The 15,793-nt window shown below is 36.8% G+C and overlaps 1 protein-coding gene across 2 annotated transcripts in view; it reads right to left on the bottom strand.

Moving 5' to 3' along the window:
- Window positions 1-15,793, bottom strand: part of XIRP2 (xin actin binding repeat containing 2) — a 72,276-nt gene that overhangs the window by 35,640 nt on the left and 20,843 nt on the right. For both annotated transcript variants that reach the window (XM_014860402.3, XM_070508044.1), the window contains exons 2-3: window positions 12,718-12,878; window positions 7,451-7,588 (exon numbers count right to left, since the gene is read on the bottom strand). In XM_014860402.3, the coding sequence (XP_014715888.2) occupies window positions 7,451-7,588; window positions 12,718-12,774 (195 nt within the window). In that variant the 5' untranslated portion in view covers window positions 12,775-12,878. The remainder of the gene's footprint in view (window positions 1-7,450; window positions 7,589-12,717; window positions 12,879-15,793) is intronic.

Raw genomic sequence — 15,793 nt, 5'->3', positions numbered from 1 at the left:
AGAAATACAAGTTCTCATGGAATTTAGTTTGTGTTTGCTTTTGTTTTCCTCATAGCTGACGCAAACAGTACTAAATGCAGTTAATTTACTTCACAACTTGAGCAAGAAATTTTTCACAAAATATAATTTTTTTCGATCCGATTTCTACTGAAAAACGTATGGGATTCTGCCATGACCCACAGAGCTCTAGAAAGGTAGGCATGGGTAGGAAGAGAGGAGACACAGGCAGACAGAGATTTGCAGGAGGTCATCAGCTGCAAAGTGGCAAAGCAGCTGTGGCCAGGACACAGGTGGGAAAAGCAGTAATGACTGAGCAATCATGAGCATAACAGAGATAGCTTTGAATGCAAGAGTAGAGGAAAAAGAGTCAATTCATGAAATATGCATCTACAAACCCACAAGTGGATCAGAGCTTGCATTTCCACCTCTTGCTGAATTGGAAGGAAAACTGAGTTACCAGCGGAGAGCCAAGCTGAATTTGCTGCAGGGCATGGTCAGGAGCTGGGATGTTTTCATTAACAGATAACTCCAGTCAACTGAATTTTGCATAATCCAGTTTGTACAGGTCTGGCTGCATGTGGATTATAGACCATAATTGGTTGAGGCCATTGTTTTATTGTTTGATTTATTTAGCAAACCCTTGATCTTCTGATTCTGAATCAGCATTCAAAAGTTAATCTTATTGTGCTCTTTACATCACCAAAGTCCGCTGGGCCACAGATGCTGAGAAAGAGTTGTAGAGGATAACGAGCTTAAAGGGTCTGGATTTGGAAGAGAAAAGCAGTGAAAGTTCATTGTTTGAACTTCACCTGTTAAGTTTAGTCTGCCTATTAGCCTCACTCGTGAGCCTCTGGAGGACATGGCACATCATTTCTGGTCCGTGTTTCCCTGAGACCATGCTGGCATCCAGCATGCACTGAGCCCCTACAGTGATCGCTAGGCCCATGGAATGTTCTTGTGTGTTCCCTGGCCTATCTGGAGAAAGGTTGGGCTGATTCCCTGGCCTGTGTCAAAGGAAAAGAAACAGTTCTCTGGCAAATAGGAGCCCTCATTTCTTAGTATTTGTACATATGAGCATTGTAAGTTGAAAAAACCCTTGCTATATTTTATTAAGCCAATTGTAGGAATATATTTATCTTCATTGTTTCAATTGCATGAACCAGAAAACGTCATGAGGTTGTTTCTACCTCTTACAGATACTTTTCTTTCTCTTTCATACATCAGCTAAAACATGTTAAGAAACCACAGCACTTGTAGAAATGGGAAAAAAATCAACCCTCTCAACTTTCCCTGTTTTCCTCATTTATTCAGGCAATGTAGCTTTTTCTCTCCTGCCTGATTCAATTTATTTATTAATTATATTATTTTCCTCTCAGTACATTTTGTCACAATACTGAATAAAGCAGTCTTCAAAAGCAAATGCTATGTTATTCATTTGCTCCCACTTACAAAACAAACTTTTATCATTAGTGGCATCCCAGGGCTGCAACGTACCCGCCCAACATACGTTTTGTACCTATTCCTGTCCTCAGCCTTCTGAGAGGTCCCCTCATCTTGTCACCTCCTTGAATTGGGTTTAAGCACTTTTTCCTCGAAAGAAGATATGCTATTATGAGTTTTTAATTATATGCTAAAGTTGCTGAGTACTCCAGAGCAACATGAGCCCAAAGCATGTACAGGGATGTTCATTTTAAACAAATCTTTACCTACCTAATGAGCTCCTGGGAGATGCTTCTCTCTCCCAGGGCCAAAGAACCAAAAAAAGCTAAGGTATGAGGCACAGAACAATGTCATCCTTCTTTGTCAGTTTACACATACATAAGATGTTTATGAATCATATTGCACATTGAGAATAATTGCCATTTGATTATATGCTCTCTTGGCTTTAGTGGCAATACTACTAATGGTAATGTCTGGCGTTGATTGAACAATGAATATATGCTAGGCATTACAGTAAGAGTTTTACATGGATCATCTCATTTTATTCTTAAAGCACACCTGTTACTTCATCCTCATTTTACAGAAGACATCAGGCGGCTAACTAAAGGGATTATAAACTGGGCCGTCTGACTTTGGAGCTGGCAGGCCTAACCAGACCTCTAAACTGTCTCATTTTGAGGGGGGTTACCTTAAGTTATAAGAATCATTTTAAAATAGTACACACAATTAAACTACAATTCAAGACACACTTTTGGTCACAACCTTGTGTGTCGATAGACATCTAGGTTAGGTTGGGGCTGTTAACAGCAAGCCGTGACCTTGAAACATTGTGTAATAGAAAGCTAAAGGTAGGTTTAAAGCACTTATATGAGAAATGCTTTGCAATGTGGACATTTAGCTGATAAAAATATGTTTAGTTTGCTAGAAAATAATTGTGGGTCACCTTTAAAGAGCCTAAAACACACAGATGTCAGATTATATCTGTCACAAGCTGTCAGAAATGTTTTCTATCAACCAAAAATTGTCCGAGGATTGTTCCAAATCCACACAATCTTACAGAGTGCTAATGTTTACACTAGGATTTTTGCAATGGCAGATGTATGCAGAAAGATACATACTGTCTTGCAGCTCCCTACTGGTCCACATCAGAGTTGGCAGCAGGGAGTGAAGGTCGGGAATACTTGAGACTCTTGACATGGATTCAGTGCAGCCATTTTCAAATAAAAGCAATTACCTAAGCGCTGTATTGCACCGATGATTTCCAAAATTTTTAGAGCTGCATCTGCTCTTCCCTACTTAAGCCACTCAAAAAGAAAAAAAATAAGCAACTCCAGTAAAGAAGAGGCTTCCAGGACTTCACAATAACACAAAAAGAGCTACTCAGTACTGCGTAAATATGGGAGAAAGAAAACGAAGAAGAAATTCATATGAGAAGATGAAACTCAAACCTTGAGTGTGAGACTACGGCACAAAGAAGGAACATCTTAGACTGCTAATGGGCCCGAGCTTTATGTTTGGGGAGGGTGAGAATGTGCTAAAATGAGGTTGTGGTGACACTGCACAACTTTATAAATATACTAAAAATCCATTGACTTGTACACTTAGGAAGGGCTACTTTCATGGTATGCAAATTATATCTCAATAATTGTTAACAAAGAAAAAGGAACAAAAAGAGGAAGAAAGTCTTAGAAGAAAACAAACAAACACCCAGAAACCACAGAATGGGAAAGTTTAAATGAACTCAGAAAAGAGCCAATGGCAGTTCTCCGCCAATGACCCATTTATTCTAATATCTACTCCAGCATACTTCAAGACACCCTTCTAAGGATGAGGGGATGGATTATTCAGACCATTCTTCCCAACTGGAGCCTGTTGTAGTGAATGGATTGCAAACGTCCCTCTTAAGTGGTCCTTTCCATTCTCCCATTAAGGACCTACTGATTTTCACTGGTATAGAACGCTGAGAACTTAATCCTAAAACAAAATCAGAAGCAATGCTGATGTGATATTTCTACCCTGAATAGCAACAGGAGGCATGTCAAGTGGTTTATAATCCCTTAAGGAGGGTTCGATTTCATTCATCTCTACTCGAATCAGTCATGGCTGTTTTGAAAAACAGAATCTAAGTGGGCAGTGCTAAAAAGGGTTAGCACTACCAGAGCCACCTAATAAAGTTTCCCCAACACATTGTTCTAAGAAGCCGAACTCTTGCCCCTCTCTTCCCTCTCCAAGGGCCCTGATTATCCAGAGTGACTCTTTTTTCGAATTTACATAAGGATATTCACAGGCTAGCAGTGATGCTGCTGTTAAACAGGCAGAACCATCAAGTATGACAAGTGTAGAAGATATAAATAGGACATCATCCCTTTTAAAATTTCTGGTATAAATGAATGTTCCTGTATTTTATACCTCCTTTCTTCTATTTAAGAACCTCTATTTCAATAGGTATAAAATAGTCTGATCAATCGCAAACAGAAGGGATAGCTTAATTTTCAAAATTTGTTTAGCTCCATTGCTGATCTCCCAGACAAACTGTTACCAAATAGTCAGCTAATTACCCCAAAACATCTGACTTCAATACATTACGAAGGAAAGAGGCAGATTGGACTTAATTATTACACCTTATGAAATTATTACTAATTGTGACATTAAATATTGTCAGAGATCCAAAATAAATGTTCTTTCTTTTACCTCTAACTAAACTTGATTTCCCAATTGATATTAATTTCCCTAAATTAATTAATTTAAATGTTAATTTTCATATGTCAACAAAATAAATATTTTTGGGCCAGAGGCAGACTTAGCAGAGACATAAATCTCAAGTACTTTCAACAAGCAAAGAGACTGAAAACACTCTCAGAGCTGACAACAGTTTGGGTAAGAGAATTAACTGTCTGTCTCTACTTGTAAACGTCTTGTCCTCCTCAATCCTTGCTGATGAGAGAAGCGATATTTAGAATGTATTTAGATAGCTTTGAAAGTTTAAATGAATATCTAAGACGTGACTTTTCCACATTTTCCTCTCTATAATCAAATTTGACATGTATCTGAAATTTCCAATAAGGATTATAAATTAGTCATTTAATTTTCTAAAGTGCAGATGATTTCTTCTTTCATTTTCCCACAGACTTCTAAATACAGTTGTATAAATTTTATTTACTAGTTTATTCTTCCATATGTTTCCTTTATATTTTATTTATGTCGCATTGCATGATGACTTAGATTTAGTCATTCCGCATGAAATTATGGGGCATTATTAGCATGTCTATAGGTAGATAATAAAACAAGTTCAGAGAGGTCACTACAGGCCCAGAGTCATGCAGATATTCAGACTTCTAGTGGGTGGTTTTTGATTACTCTCACATTAGTATTTTTTGTCCTTAGAGCAGAGACTGAAGCTTATAATAATAAAGTACACTTGCAAGCAGTTTATAGATAGATACTTTTTTTGTTCATTTGCTTGGTTTGGTTGGTTGCTTTGGTTTTTACCAAGTATTCATTTATTCTTTGTTGATAACCATATCCTGAGAACTTCCCTTAGGTAAACAGGTCCACAGGCCTCAGGCGATCAGCATCCTCTGGCCACAGCAATTACTTCTAGGAGGAGCATATGTGTTCCATTTAGAGCCAATTAGGTGCATAAGGATTTTTTCCCAGGACTTCTGGAAAAAAGATTCATACTCTTTGTCTGCAACTTTTTACTACTATCTGGGGCAAATCTGAATGAGAATGGGGCCAGCCTGGAGGAAAGGAGGCTGAGAAGTAAAAAAGAAGGAATATGATCAAAGGGATACTTTATTTTTTTTAACAATCATTTGTGTAGTGCTTACAATGGGCCAGGCACAGTCTTAAGCACTTTACATAAACAACTCGTTTAATTCTCTTAACAAATCTAAGAAGTGGATGCTATTCTAATCTTGACTTTATAACCAAGGAAACTGAGGCACAGAGAAGTTGAGAAACTTGCCTAACATCATACAGCTGATAAGTGAAAGAGTAGGGATTTGGACCCAAGTGATCTGGCTTCAATTTCTGTGCTCTTGGCCGCTATCCTAAACATACTTTGAGCCCTTGTATCAATGATGAAGTAATACATATTTAACAGTGGGTACTGGAAAGAAGGAAGGAAGGAAGGGAGAAATGAAGGAAGGACGGAAAGAAAATCCCTGGCATAAATATTCTTGCTATAGCTGATTTCAAGCTATTAACACAATGTCATCTAGTTTGCAAAATTACTAAAAATTTAATAATTGGAGAGTTGGTACAAGCGCAGCTGCTCTAGTACACCGCTGGAACTTCCATCAAACCTCCCTTCCACAAGAATGCATTTTTGTGAATTTATAATGTTCCTTTTTGTTTAAGCCACTTTTGGCTGGGTTTTGTCTTTTGCAATATTAACTAGTCATAACTGATACCAAGTTTCATGGATAAGGAAATATTTTCACAGAAATTGCTCTGTTATATTAGATCTTTACAATAACCTCCTGGGATAGAAAAATCACTCATCAGGTTCCCCATTCTAACACATTAGAAACTGAGGCTTCAGGGAGTTATGAATTTGGTCCATGTAATACCGGCCAAACAACTTGCCAGACCCAATGCAAAATGAAAATGTGGGGTCCGCTGTTCAAAATTATTAAGAATTTCAAGACAATGACAACAGAGCATGAAACCAAGTACAAGGCCTTCTGAGCATGGAACCCTGTGCAATTGCCCAAGCCATACACTCGTGAAGGTGTCCCTGGGTCTATGTTACTCAGCTCTGTAAGTGGCAGAGGTGGCCTGTGAACTCAGATCTACAATTTTCATACCCCTTACACTCTATCACACTGCTTTCCTGTAAAATAAAGGATCTGCAAATACGTTACCTCTACCTCTATGTGAAATTTTTTATTTAAATTATTAATAGTAAGTATTTCATGTTGTTGACCGATTTCAAGGAAACACACAATGTTGCAACAGTGATATATTAGATCACAAGTGTATCCAATCTTAATTTCTTGTTTACATTATGTTTCCTTTAGGCAAAATTAAAAGAAATTTTAACATAAATTTATTGAGGTACCTATATTGCACATTTTTTACTTTTCAGACAAAAAGCCAGAAAAAGGAAACAAATACTATTTCACACACCAGATTTTTAATTATTCTATCTGATATACTCCTCCCCCAACAATACGCACCCAATTGCCTTATTTTTTTAAAACTTAGGCATCTCTAAATATCCTAGGGATTTTTCTAAAAAAAAAAATCTCTCTTTTCTCTTCCACTACAAAATTTCAGAAATACTCTAGTTACTTTCTTTCTCATGGAAAACCTGGGCCTAAGTACAGCCGTTTACAGTGCAATTACTATTTTTCAAAGTGCCGGGCTCAGTCTAATGAGTTTTATTACTTAGATTCTCGCATTTAAATATCATTATATCCCATGACAATACTTGGTGATATATGATAACGGAGTAATGAAATGAGAAAAAAATCTTTTATATAAGAAAAGATTTAGAAGTTGTGTTATGCAGTTTTGTGTAACATCTGGGTTCTCCTACTCAACTTTTGATGATTTCAAAGAAAACAGAAAACATACCACAATAAACAGCCAAATAATGCTTCAAATTTAATCTATGCAAACAACCAGCAGATAGTTTATCATGAATTATAACATAGAAGCAGAGGCTCAATATCAACATTGTTCTCAACGTTTCTGTTTACCTGTTGACTAACCCAGGCTATTTAATTTTCATTTATGTTTGAAACATTAGAAGCTGAGAGGAAAGCTATTCCAGCATGGTTCCCTAGAAATGCGGCAAAATGCTCCAAGTGAGTAAAACAATACATTGGTATGCTTTAAACATGATTTTCTAAAAGGTTTGAAATTACGATTTTTGTTAATGAGTAATGAAAATAAATATACCACCAAAGAGGGCAGGTGTGTGTGTTTTACACTGGCATTTCAACTCATACATGAGCATTTCAACTACACACAACGTATCCGTTACCTGTAGTAGCATTACCTGCTCAGATCTGTTCTGGTGCTGGTATTGGTACTGAGAAAAGGTATTACAGGAAGAAGCAATTTTGTCCTTCTCAAACTGTTTCCTCACTCTGGCCAAACCACCAGGCACCGTGCACATTTCTGACTCCTCCATCATCTAAGACAATTTAAGAAAAAGGAAAATTCAGCTTTACATTTACTCAGGTTGGAATTCTCAAACTATTTTTTTAAATAGTTGACAATTATCAATCGGTGGCATATGAAAAAGATATTAATATATGCAATTATTTCAGTAGACCCTTACAGAAAATCTTGATAAAAATAATCACTCCATGTTGTTTTCTCATTTATTAATCTTTTGATATAATGTCAGAAAGATCTTCAAAATAGTTAATTCTCCTTATCTCAGATAGATTTTGATGCCTAGAGATAGAGATTAGACCTATTATTAGAATATATTTTTCAAATAATAAAAAGACTACTGGAAATTAGAACAATTGATTCAATTTTAACATAAAATGAGGTTATCATTGAAATCCCAAATGCCTCTATAGGCAACACATTATTAAGAATATCACAAACATTTGACTCATTCCAAAATGTATTTATATCATTAGGGATAAACAAAATTGCCTTGGAGTATCTCTTATACAAAATTATTAACATCAGTAGTAATAACAACTACTTAATACAAAATGCTGGGTGATTTTCTCTATATTTACATATATTTTGTCATTTGATGCTTCTCTGAATCCTGTGAAATATGGACACCTATTATCCTCATTTTAAAATGAGGAAATCCAGGTTTGGGGAAGTAAGGCAGGTGGTTAAGTTCTCACAGCTGGGGTGTGAGTGTAAGAGCTGGAATCTGAATGATATCTGTCTGTCTTAATCACAGCTGTCTTTCTTAATCACTAGCCTTAAAAAACAGGCAGAAAAACAGTAAATCCCAGATTGGCATACCGCAGGACTCAGCTCTTAGCTTCAGGGTGAGAATCGGGGGGATTTAAGTTTAGAAAGCGTCTATTCTATCACTGGCAGTTTACAGATGAGCAAGTCTATTTGAGTTGGTATCACTTGGAGCAACTTGAACAACATTGCGGAGTCTTTTCACATCTGACGCCCCTGTGGGAAGCACCGTAACTCAGGGGCTTTGGTTTTGATGATTCAGCACACTCCCAGCCCGGCAGGCACTAGAGTCCAGATGGGATAACAACTGTCAAGCAAACAGGCCCCATGCCAACCCGCTCTCCTACAGGGAGGGAGGAGACTCGGCGACACTTCATCCACAGGAGGTCTCCTGAGGTCTAGCCCAGTCCTGACTTAACCCTGGAAGCCTTGAGACTTCAAAGTAACTGGATGCCTGCGAGCTGAGGTTCTCATACCATGGACTGTGGACTCCCGATGCCCTGTTATCTTTACTCAAACGTGTAGTTTCTCAAATGGATGCTAAAAACACAACTACTATCTTGAGGTTTCCCATATTTCAAAATATTGGAGACTGAATTAATACTGTAGATTATCTGAATTACTGGCAAGTACTCAAGTGGTTGCTTTATACAACTTATAGCCTTTCCCAATCACATGGACTGTCAGATATTTAAGAATATGCACATAGGCCTTCTGGGAAGAAGGGATAAGATTGTATTCTTATATGTACTAGATATATATTCTATCAGATTCTACAGCAAACTTCAAATGTAAATCCTGGTCAGTTACTGCCATTTGATACATGTGAAAGTTATGCCAAAGTATGGCGCCGCTTTGAAATTTAAGATAAAGAAGAGAAAGGGTGAATTAAGGCTACAATATTTCTTTTATCCCCTTTGCCATTTAAATTATACAAAAGGCCTTCCTTAATTGATCATATATAGATAATCTATAAATATTAAATTATAAAAATTGATAATTATTACTTTTGTTTTTGTTTTTTTGAGGAAGATTGGCCATGAGCTAACATCCACTGCCAGTCCTCCTCTTTTTGCTGAGGAAGATTGGCCCTGAGCTAACATCTGTACCTATCTTCCTCTATTTAATATGTGGGACACCTGCCACAGCATTGCTTGATAAGTGGTGCTAGGTCCTCGCACCTGGAATCCGAACCGTTGAACCCCAGGCCACCCAAGCAGAGTGCACAAACTTAACTGCTGTGCCCCCGGGCTGGCCCTGGTAATCATTGTTAAGAAGAACCTTACTCTATATAATCTCCAAACTATACACTATAAACAATGTCCAAATCGTGCAAATTAATCTGGTAAGCCTCAGTAATTATGCTAATGAATGGATACTTTCCTAGTATGTGTATTTTCACAAAAATGTCAGTTCTACTGAACAGGTTGCCTCTCATCTACCAAATGGATTAAGAAACAGATACGCCGTTCTTTTCCTTTAGCCTTGTGCTTTGGAATCAGACCATGTCACACACGCAGAAATGCATCCAGCTGATCATTCTTACTAGCAGTGCTGCCCCTACCCTAACACCCCCGGTACTGTAGTTACACTACTGTCAGCCCTCTAAGTGAGGCAAGTCCTTTGAGCTGTAGTTTAGTGGTAGTGATAGGTTTCCTTGTTCAGCTCAGCTTGTAAATGAAGGTTTAAGATCTGTGAGATGGCAGGACCTACTCAAGGAGCAGTCTGTAGCCATGAGCTGAAGGGATGTTTCCTTGCTTAGATGAAGATTGCTCCCATGACTTTGCCTTGTTTAGCACTGTCTACTGGACATCTCAGCTAACTCATGTTATTGTAAATGACCACATAATTTAGATTGCTTTGTGTTGAACTTTTTCATGTTTATCCTTATTCTGGTTTTCTTATTCTCAGACTCAGAAATAAGATTTGGAGTCTAACAGGTATGCCAAAAATAATTTTATTAACAAATTAATTTAAATATCTAACACAGAACCTCGCTAATACTAAGTTATTTTAGCAAGTTAATTTAAATATCTAACACTTAAACCCAAGTAAATACATTACATAATTATCAATTTCCTTTACAAAGAACTGGTCTTGAGTTCTAGTGCACAACAGAAATAACATCATTTGGGGAGTTGGACAGACACTGATTCTAATCCCAGTTCTGACACTTAAAATCTTGGACTAGAGTTCCTGAACCTCAGTTTTATTTCTTATAAACTGGGAATAACAGTACATTTCTCACAGATTTCTTGTCAGTGTTAAGAAAAATAAAGGAAATAAAATTGCACAGCACGGAATCTGGCATCTCAATTCGTTTCTTAACAAATGTTGCCTACCCCTTCTCTTCTGGGCAGCTTCTGCAGACCGCTGCCTTTTCAAGGGCATGACTTTCATTTAGGTTCAACCAAATGCCACCTGGCTGAGTCTAGGACAATGAGAAACTGATCATTGTCAGCTGTCTCAATGTGACTGAAATATAATAGATTCAGTTTGGGGCCGAATCGTTGACTTCTAGATTTTGCACATAAAATATTTGGTTTATTTGTGTAGAGAGAAATTTAGTCACAGCAGTTTCCATGATTTTTTAAAAAATTCAATAAGCGTTTGATGCAACTGACCAAATAAGTATTGGACCAAATAAGGCATTTATTTTTCTTTTCTTTAGATATTTACCAGGATTTCTCTGAGATAATATATTTGCTTTTATTTCTCACAATATTTACTTAGGGCAAAACTAGGTAGTAGGGCATTTGTTGGGTCAAAGATGCTTTCTTGTATGAGAGGAGGTAGTTGAATATAGTTACAAGAGTACTGGAGTCAAGAGACTAGGAATTTAGCATGGCTTTGTCATTATCTAATTACAGCATCTCCCATAAATCACTTCCCCTCAGGTTGTGTTTTTTTGTCTGTATATGAGCAGGAAAGAGAGGATTATTAAATTTCTTATATGTAGACTATCTTCAGAATAGCATTACATTTTTTGAAGTTTTGCATTAAATAGTGGGATAATTTTGTTTCCTTACTAGCCCAATTTAAATATTCTCTTTTTAGCACGTTATAAATACAAGTCATGCCTCATACAAATTTGTTTTATGGCATACTCTCCCAGTGCCTGGAAAAATAAACTTCTTCCTAAATAAAAAATTGTTTACTAAACAACCAGTCTTTAACTAGGTCTTTAAATAACCAGTCTTTAACTAGGTATTTTCAAAATCAACTTGTTTCCCCAAGAATCATTTCTCCAATTTAGAACACTATTTTTCAGTAAAGTTCCTTAATGATCCAGCAGGGGGTGCTATCTAAGAAGACTGGCAGAAGGAGCTGGAATGATGCTATTGTTTTGAAAATGATCTAGCTACTTATGTCATTTTTGTACATTCATTCAAAATCTATGCTGTGCCTAAAATGTATTTTAATGACTATGTAAACACCTAAATGTCATTTAGAAGTGAATATTGTTAATGAGTTTGGCACAGTCAGCCTCATCTCTAATTTATAAAGAAGAATGTTAAGACTAGCTATTTTAGAATTCCACCCTTTTCGACTATTCTCTCTCTCTCTTTCTCTTTTGGTTAAATGAACAACTTTGCTAATTTGGAGGTTATAATTATAAAAGAATATCTTTATATTGCATTAAACTATAAAGCTGCTACTAATAAAATGACTCATCAAATCCTGTGGATTGAAGGCCACAGAATATGGAACCCAACAAATTCTTTTGAATATGACTTTATTGTGCGTTGGCTCTCAAAATTGGTGGTCTTACTGAATCCTGCTGTTTCCTGTACTCATAATTGGTTTAGCAGAATGCCTACATTGCTAATCTCCCTCATTTCTATGTTGATTAAGCTACTCCTAATGGATTTAGTGCATCCAGAGACAGGAGAAAAGTTAAAGAAGTTACACTGCCAGTGAATTTAAATGAACTATCGATGAGACCAAGGAGGGCTGCGTGCAGACCCACGTTATTAAAATTTGAAATTAATTCCCAGCCTTCCTAAGGAGAGTAGCTATAGGTTAAATAATAATGATGGCAATAATAACACATTTGTACAGTGCCTTATGGCTTACACGTAAATGATGTCTTTGATTCCTCACTAAGACCCCCTGTGGTAGATGGTTATTCCTGTTTTTCAGTTAAGGAAACTGAAGCTCTGAGAGGGCTTAAGATAGTAGCCCAACTTCACACAGCTAATAAGTAGCAGAGCTGAAGCTTAAATTCAGAGCCTCTGAATTTGATTCACCCTATTTCTGTGCTTTCTCTGCTTATCCCACTGTCCAGTAGTATTTTCATATAGCAACGTAAGGAGGGCATGTGAAGGGCAGACAACAAGCACATTGCCTAATGCAAAACCACCAGGACCAGCTTACATTGGCAGAGAAGCTGCGGCAGTCACCCCTGGAAACAGCTGCCTGGTACATCGCCATCCGCTCCTTCAAGGACACCACCTCCTGGAGGTCTGTCACACTCTCGCCCCGCGCAGCACTGTCTTCTGCAAGTCTACTTGCAGGCTTATTAGGGCCAGCAGTCACTGAAAACAAATGTAGCATGCTCAGATATGTGTCAGGCTTTGAAAAGAAAATAGCATCACCTCGTGAACAGTGAAGGCATTTAAAATGTCTGGTTTCATTAAACAGAATGCCACATTTCACAGTATTTTTGATGTTTCATGGTCACTCTTTCTTTCAAGCTTTCAAACTGGCTACAAAATGCCTATATAGGAGCATGTACTTATGCAAACACCAAAAGGTAATATTGTCCCTGCTTCTGCAATTATTCTGATGATAAATAGTTACTTATTAAGAGACACATATTGTTAATAATGAACATTCCTGAAGCACTGACTGTGTGTTGGATTTGTGCTGAATGCTATATGAGCATTATCTCATTTACCTCTCTAAGAACCTCATGAGGTAGGTGCTACTATTTTCTAAAATTTATGCATAAGAAAACAAAGAGTCATGGTGGTTAAAAATTTTTCCCATGATCACACAGTTAATCAGTGGCAGATTTGATGGTTTGACTAAATCTTTAGCAAGTCTAAAAATTAATCTTTTCTTTTCTCCTCACCCCTCAAACCTCAAGGAGATAGATATAGCTAAAATATGTGAATTCCATGAGAATTATAGTCCGTGGGTTTTTTCTTTTATTCACAGAGGCATGTGTTACATAAGAAATAAATAATATTATGAATTCAAGAAGTAATAGTATGATTAGAAAAAGCTTTGTCCGTTGGCCATTCCAAGTAGTCTGATATTTCCCCATTTAAGCCATCTACCTGACAAAAATACAGGGTAGTAGGAATTACATACTTGGAAACAGAGCAAAAGACTGATTGCACAATCACAGAATAACAACTGTCGGACACAGAAAGGTCTTCGAGATCATATAGGCTCACCTAGTCTAACCAGCTCCTTTTAGGCATCAGGAAACATGTCTGAATTTTTCCTTATGTGAAAGGAACATAAGGGCCCACCATGGTTATGTGACTCTCCATGGTAATAGTTATCTGTGCCAGAGCTGGCCTCAAAACTAGTTTTTCTTATTTAATCTTGTATTCTTTGCTGTTGTCACTCTGCTTGATGGTTTACTATTTACTCTTAAAAAATTGTAATTCCAAAATCATTTCAAGGGCTCTTTCTGGGACCAATCAGTATATGATGTGTGTGTGTGAATACATATATTTATATATATGTATCTATGTGTGTGTGTATATATATACATACGTATTTATGTATATTCATCACTCATTCATGCACCATCTGCCTTTCACCTTAGGGTTGGTTGCTAGTTTCTGGGACTCATAGAGCAGGGCTCTTTGATGTACTTGTTATTTGGATTGGTTTGATTTAATTGCTGTGAAGCAAGGCCCAAACAACGCCAGGTAACAGATAGCCAAGCCATTCCCTCCCTTCCTTGTTCCTCCTACCTCCTTTCCCAGCCCCCACAGTGAACTATGTTATTGAATTGTTTGCTTTTTCTATTAGTTTCTTTAAGGCTTTTGTACACAACAGCCATTGAGAAAACCTTCTGGGACCCAGAAAAAATGAAAAATCATTTGTGTTTTGACTTCCTGAGTATTTGGTTTTCCATAGGGACTTCTAATTCAAATAAACATTTTCATATATTTTAATTAAAGTTATAAATATATTTAATTAAAATTATAAATATCAAAAAAATACAATATATAAAGGAATAGGAAGTTGTATCATATGAAAGCTGTGATTGTACAACACTGATATGTTCACAACAAACGTCAGTTATTTTTGAAGTTCGCCTGTCATCCAAAACCTCATATCCATACAAAAGTACACTCCTCCGGTTGATTTTGATACAAAGAAATTCCCACAAACCATTGGAAGTCTTTCACATGCTGAAGAAAATATATCTTCATTTTTCCCTGAAGATTATCTATCTGCACAGATGAATTCAGTTTATATTCAACTGTATTCTTCCTACTTTGTTGTGAACGATCACTACATAGATTTTATTGAACATGACCCCCTAAAGTTTTTCCACATTAAAATATAAATTTTATTTTGTATATTATTCATAAAATATATCATTCTTTTATTAATCTTCACAGAAAGTCAGCAGTTCATTTTTGCTAAAATTTACAGATAGTGTTTACTTTTCAAATATATGATTTTTATCATTTTTCATCCTACTGGGAAATGAGCAAAATTAATTGTCAGGAAATCAATGGCTTCAGTATTAACAGATTTGGATTCCATTGCCTTGTGGTCTTTTATTCGGATCACAGAGAAGACACCACATTTTAATCTTTCTTTATCTCCCTCTCTCTCTCTCTCTTTCTCTCTTTTCCCCATCAGTAACTTTGCCTATTCAGGTAGGGTTGTGGAGTAGAAAATTTACCTTGAGCTGACAAGCTGTGTCCATACTGTTTCCTAATTTCCTAAGTCAATGTCTGTCAATTTCTTCAACTGACAAACAAGGCATTGCTTCCTGCCCAGTCTACTACAATATAGTGCATCTATCTGCTCCTTTCTTGATGCTGATGGTACCTGATGTAAATTTTTAGGGTTGATAAGACAGCTCCTTTCTTAAGGATGGCATGGGAAAGAAGATAGGAACATTGGTTACCTGACCTAGTAATGTGCTATTTCAAAAGACCTGGATGCCACTGAGATTGGAGAACAGTGTGAAATGAGTTCAGGGTATCTTTAAAGAGAAAGGAGACATAGAAGAAGAGCTAAAGATGCTATTGTCACAAAATCTGCTGGAAAAATAGGAAATGATGGAACCTGCAAGTATGCAAATCAGACAGCGGAGGAACATGCTATAAAGCTGAAGTGGCCTGTGAAAGAGAGGAAGGGAAAAGTAAAATTTTCAGATGACTATTTATGTCAGAAAGCATTATAAATATTAACATTACAACATCATTGTACTAGAAGTTACTTGTCTCTGGGGTTTAGGGGTACTGTT

This window comes from Equus asinus, chromosome 4 (assembly GCF_041296235.1).
Source record: "Equus asinus isolate D_3611 breed Donkey chromosome 4, EquAss-T2T_v2, whole genome shotgun sequence".
Classification (NCBI taxonomy): domain Eukaryota; kingdom Metazoa; phylum Chordata; class Mammalia; order Perissodactyla; family Equidae; genus Equus; species Equus asinus.
Note: the sequence above shows the minus strand (reverse complement) of the source record. Positions and strands in the feature narration are given on the sequence as shown.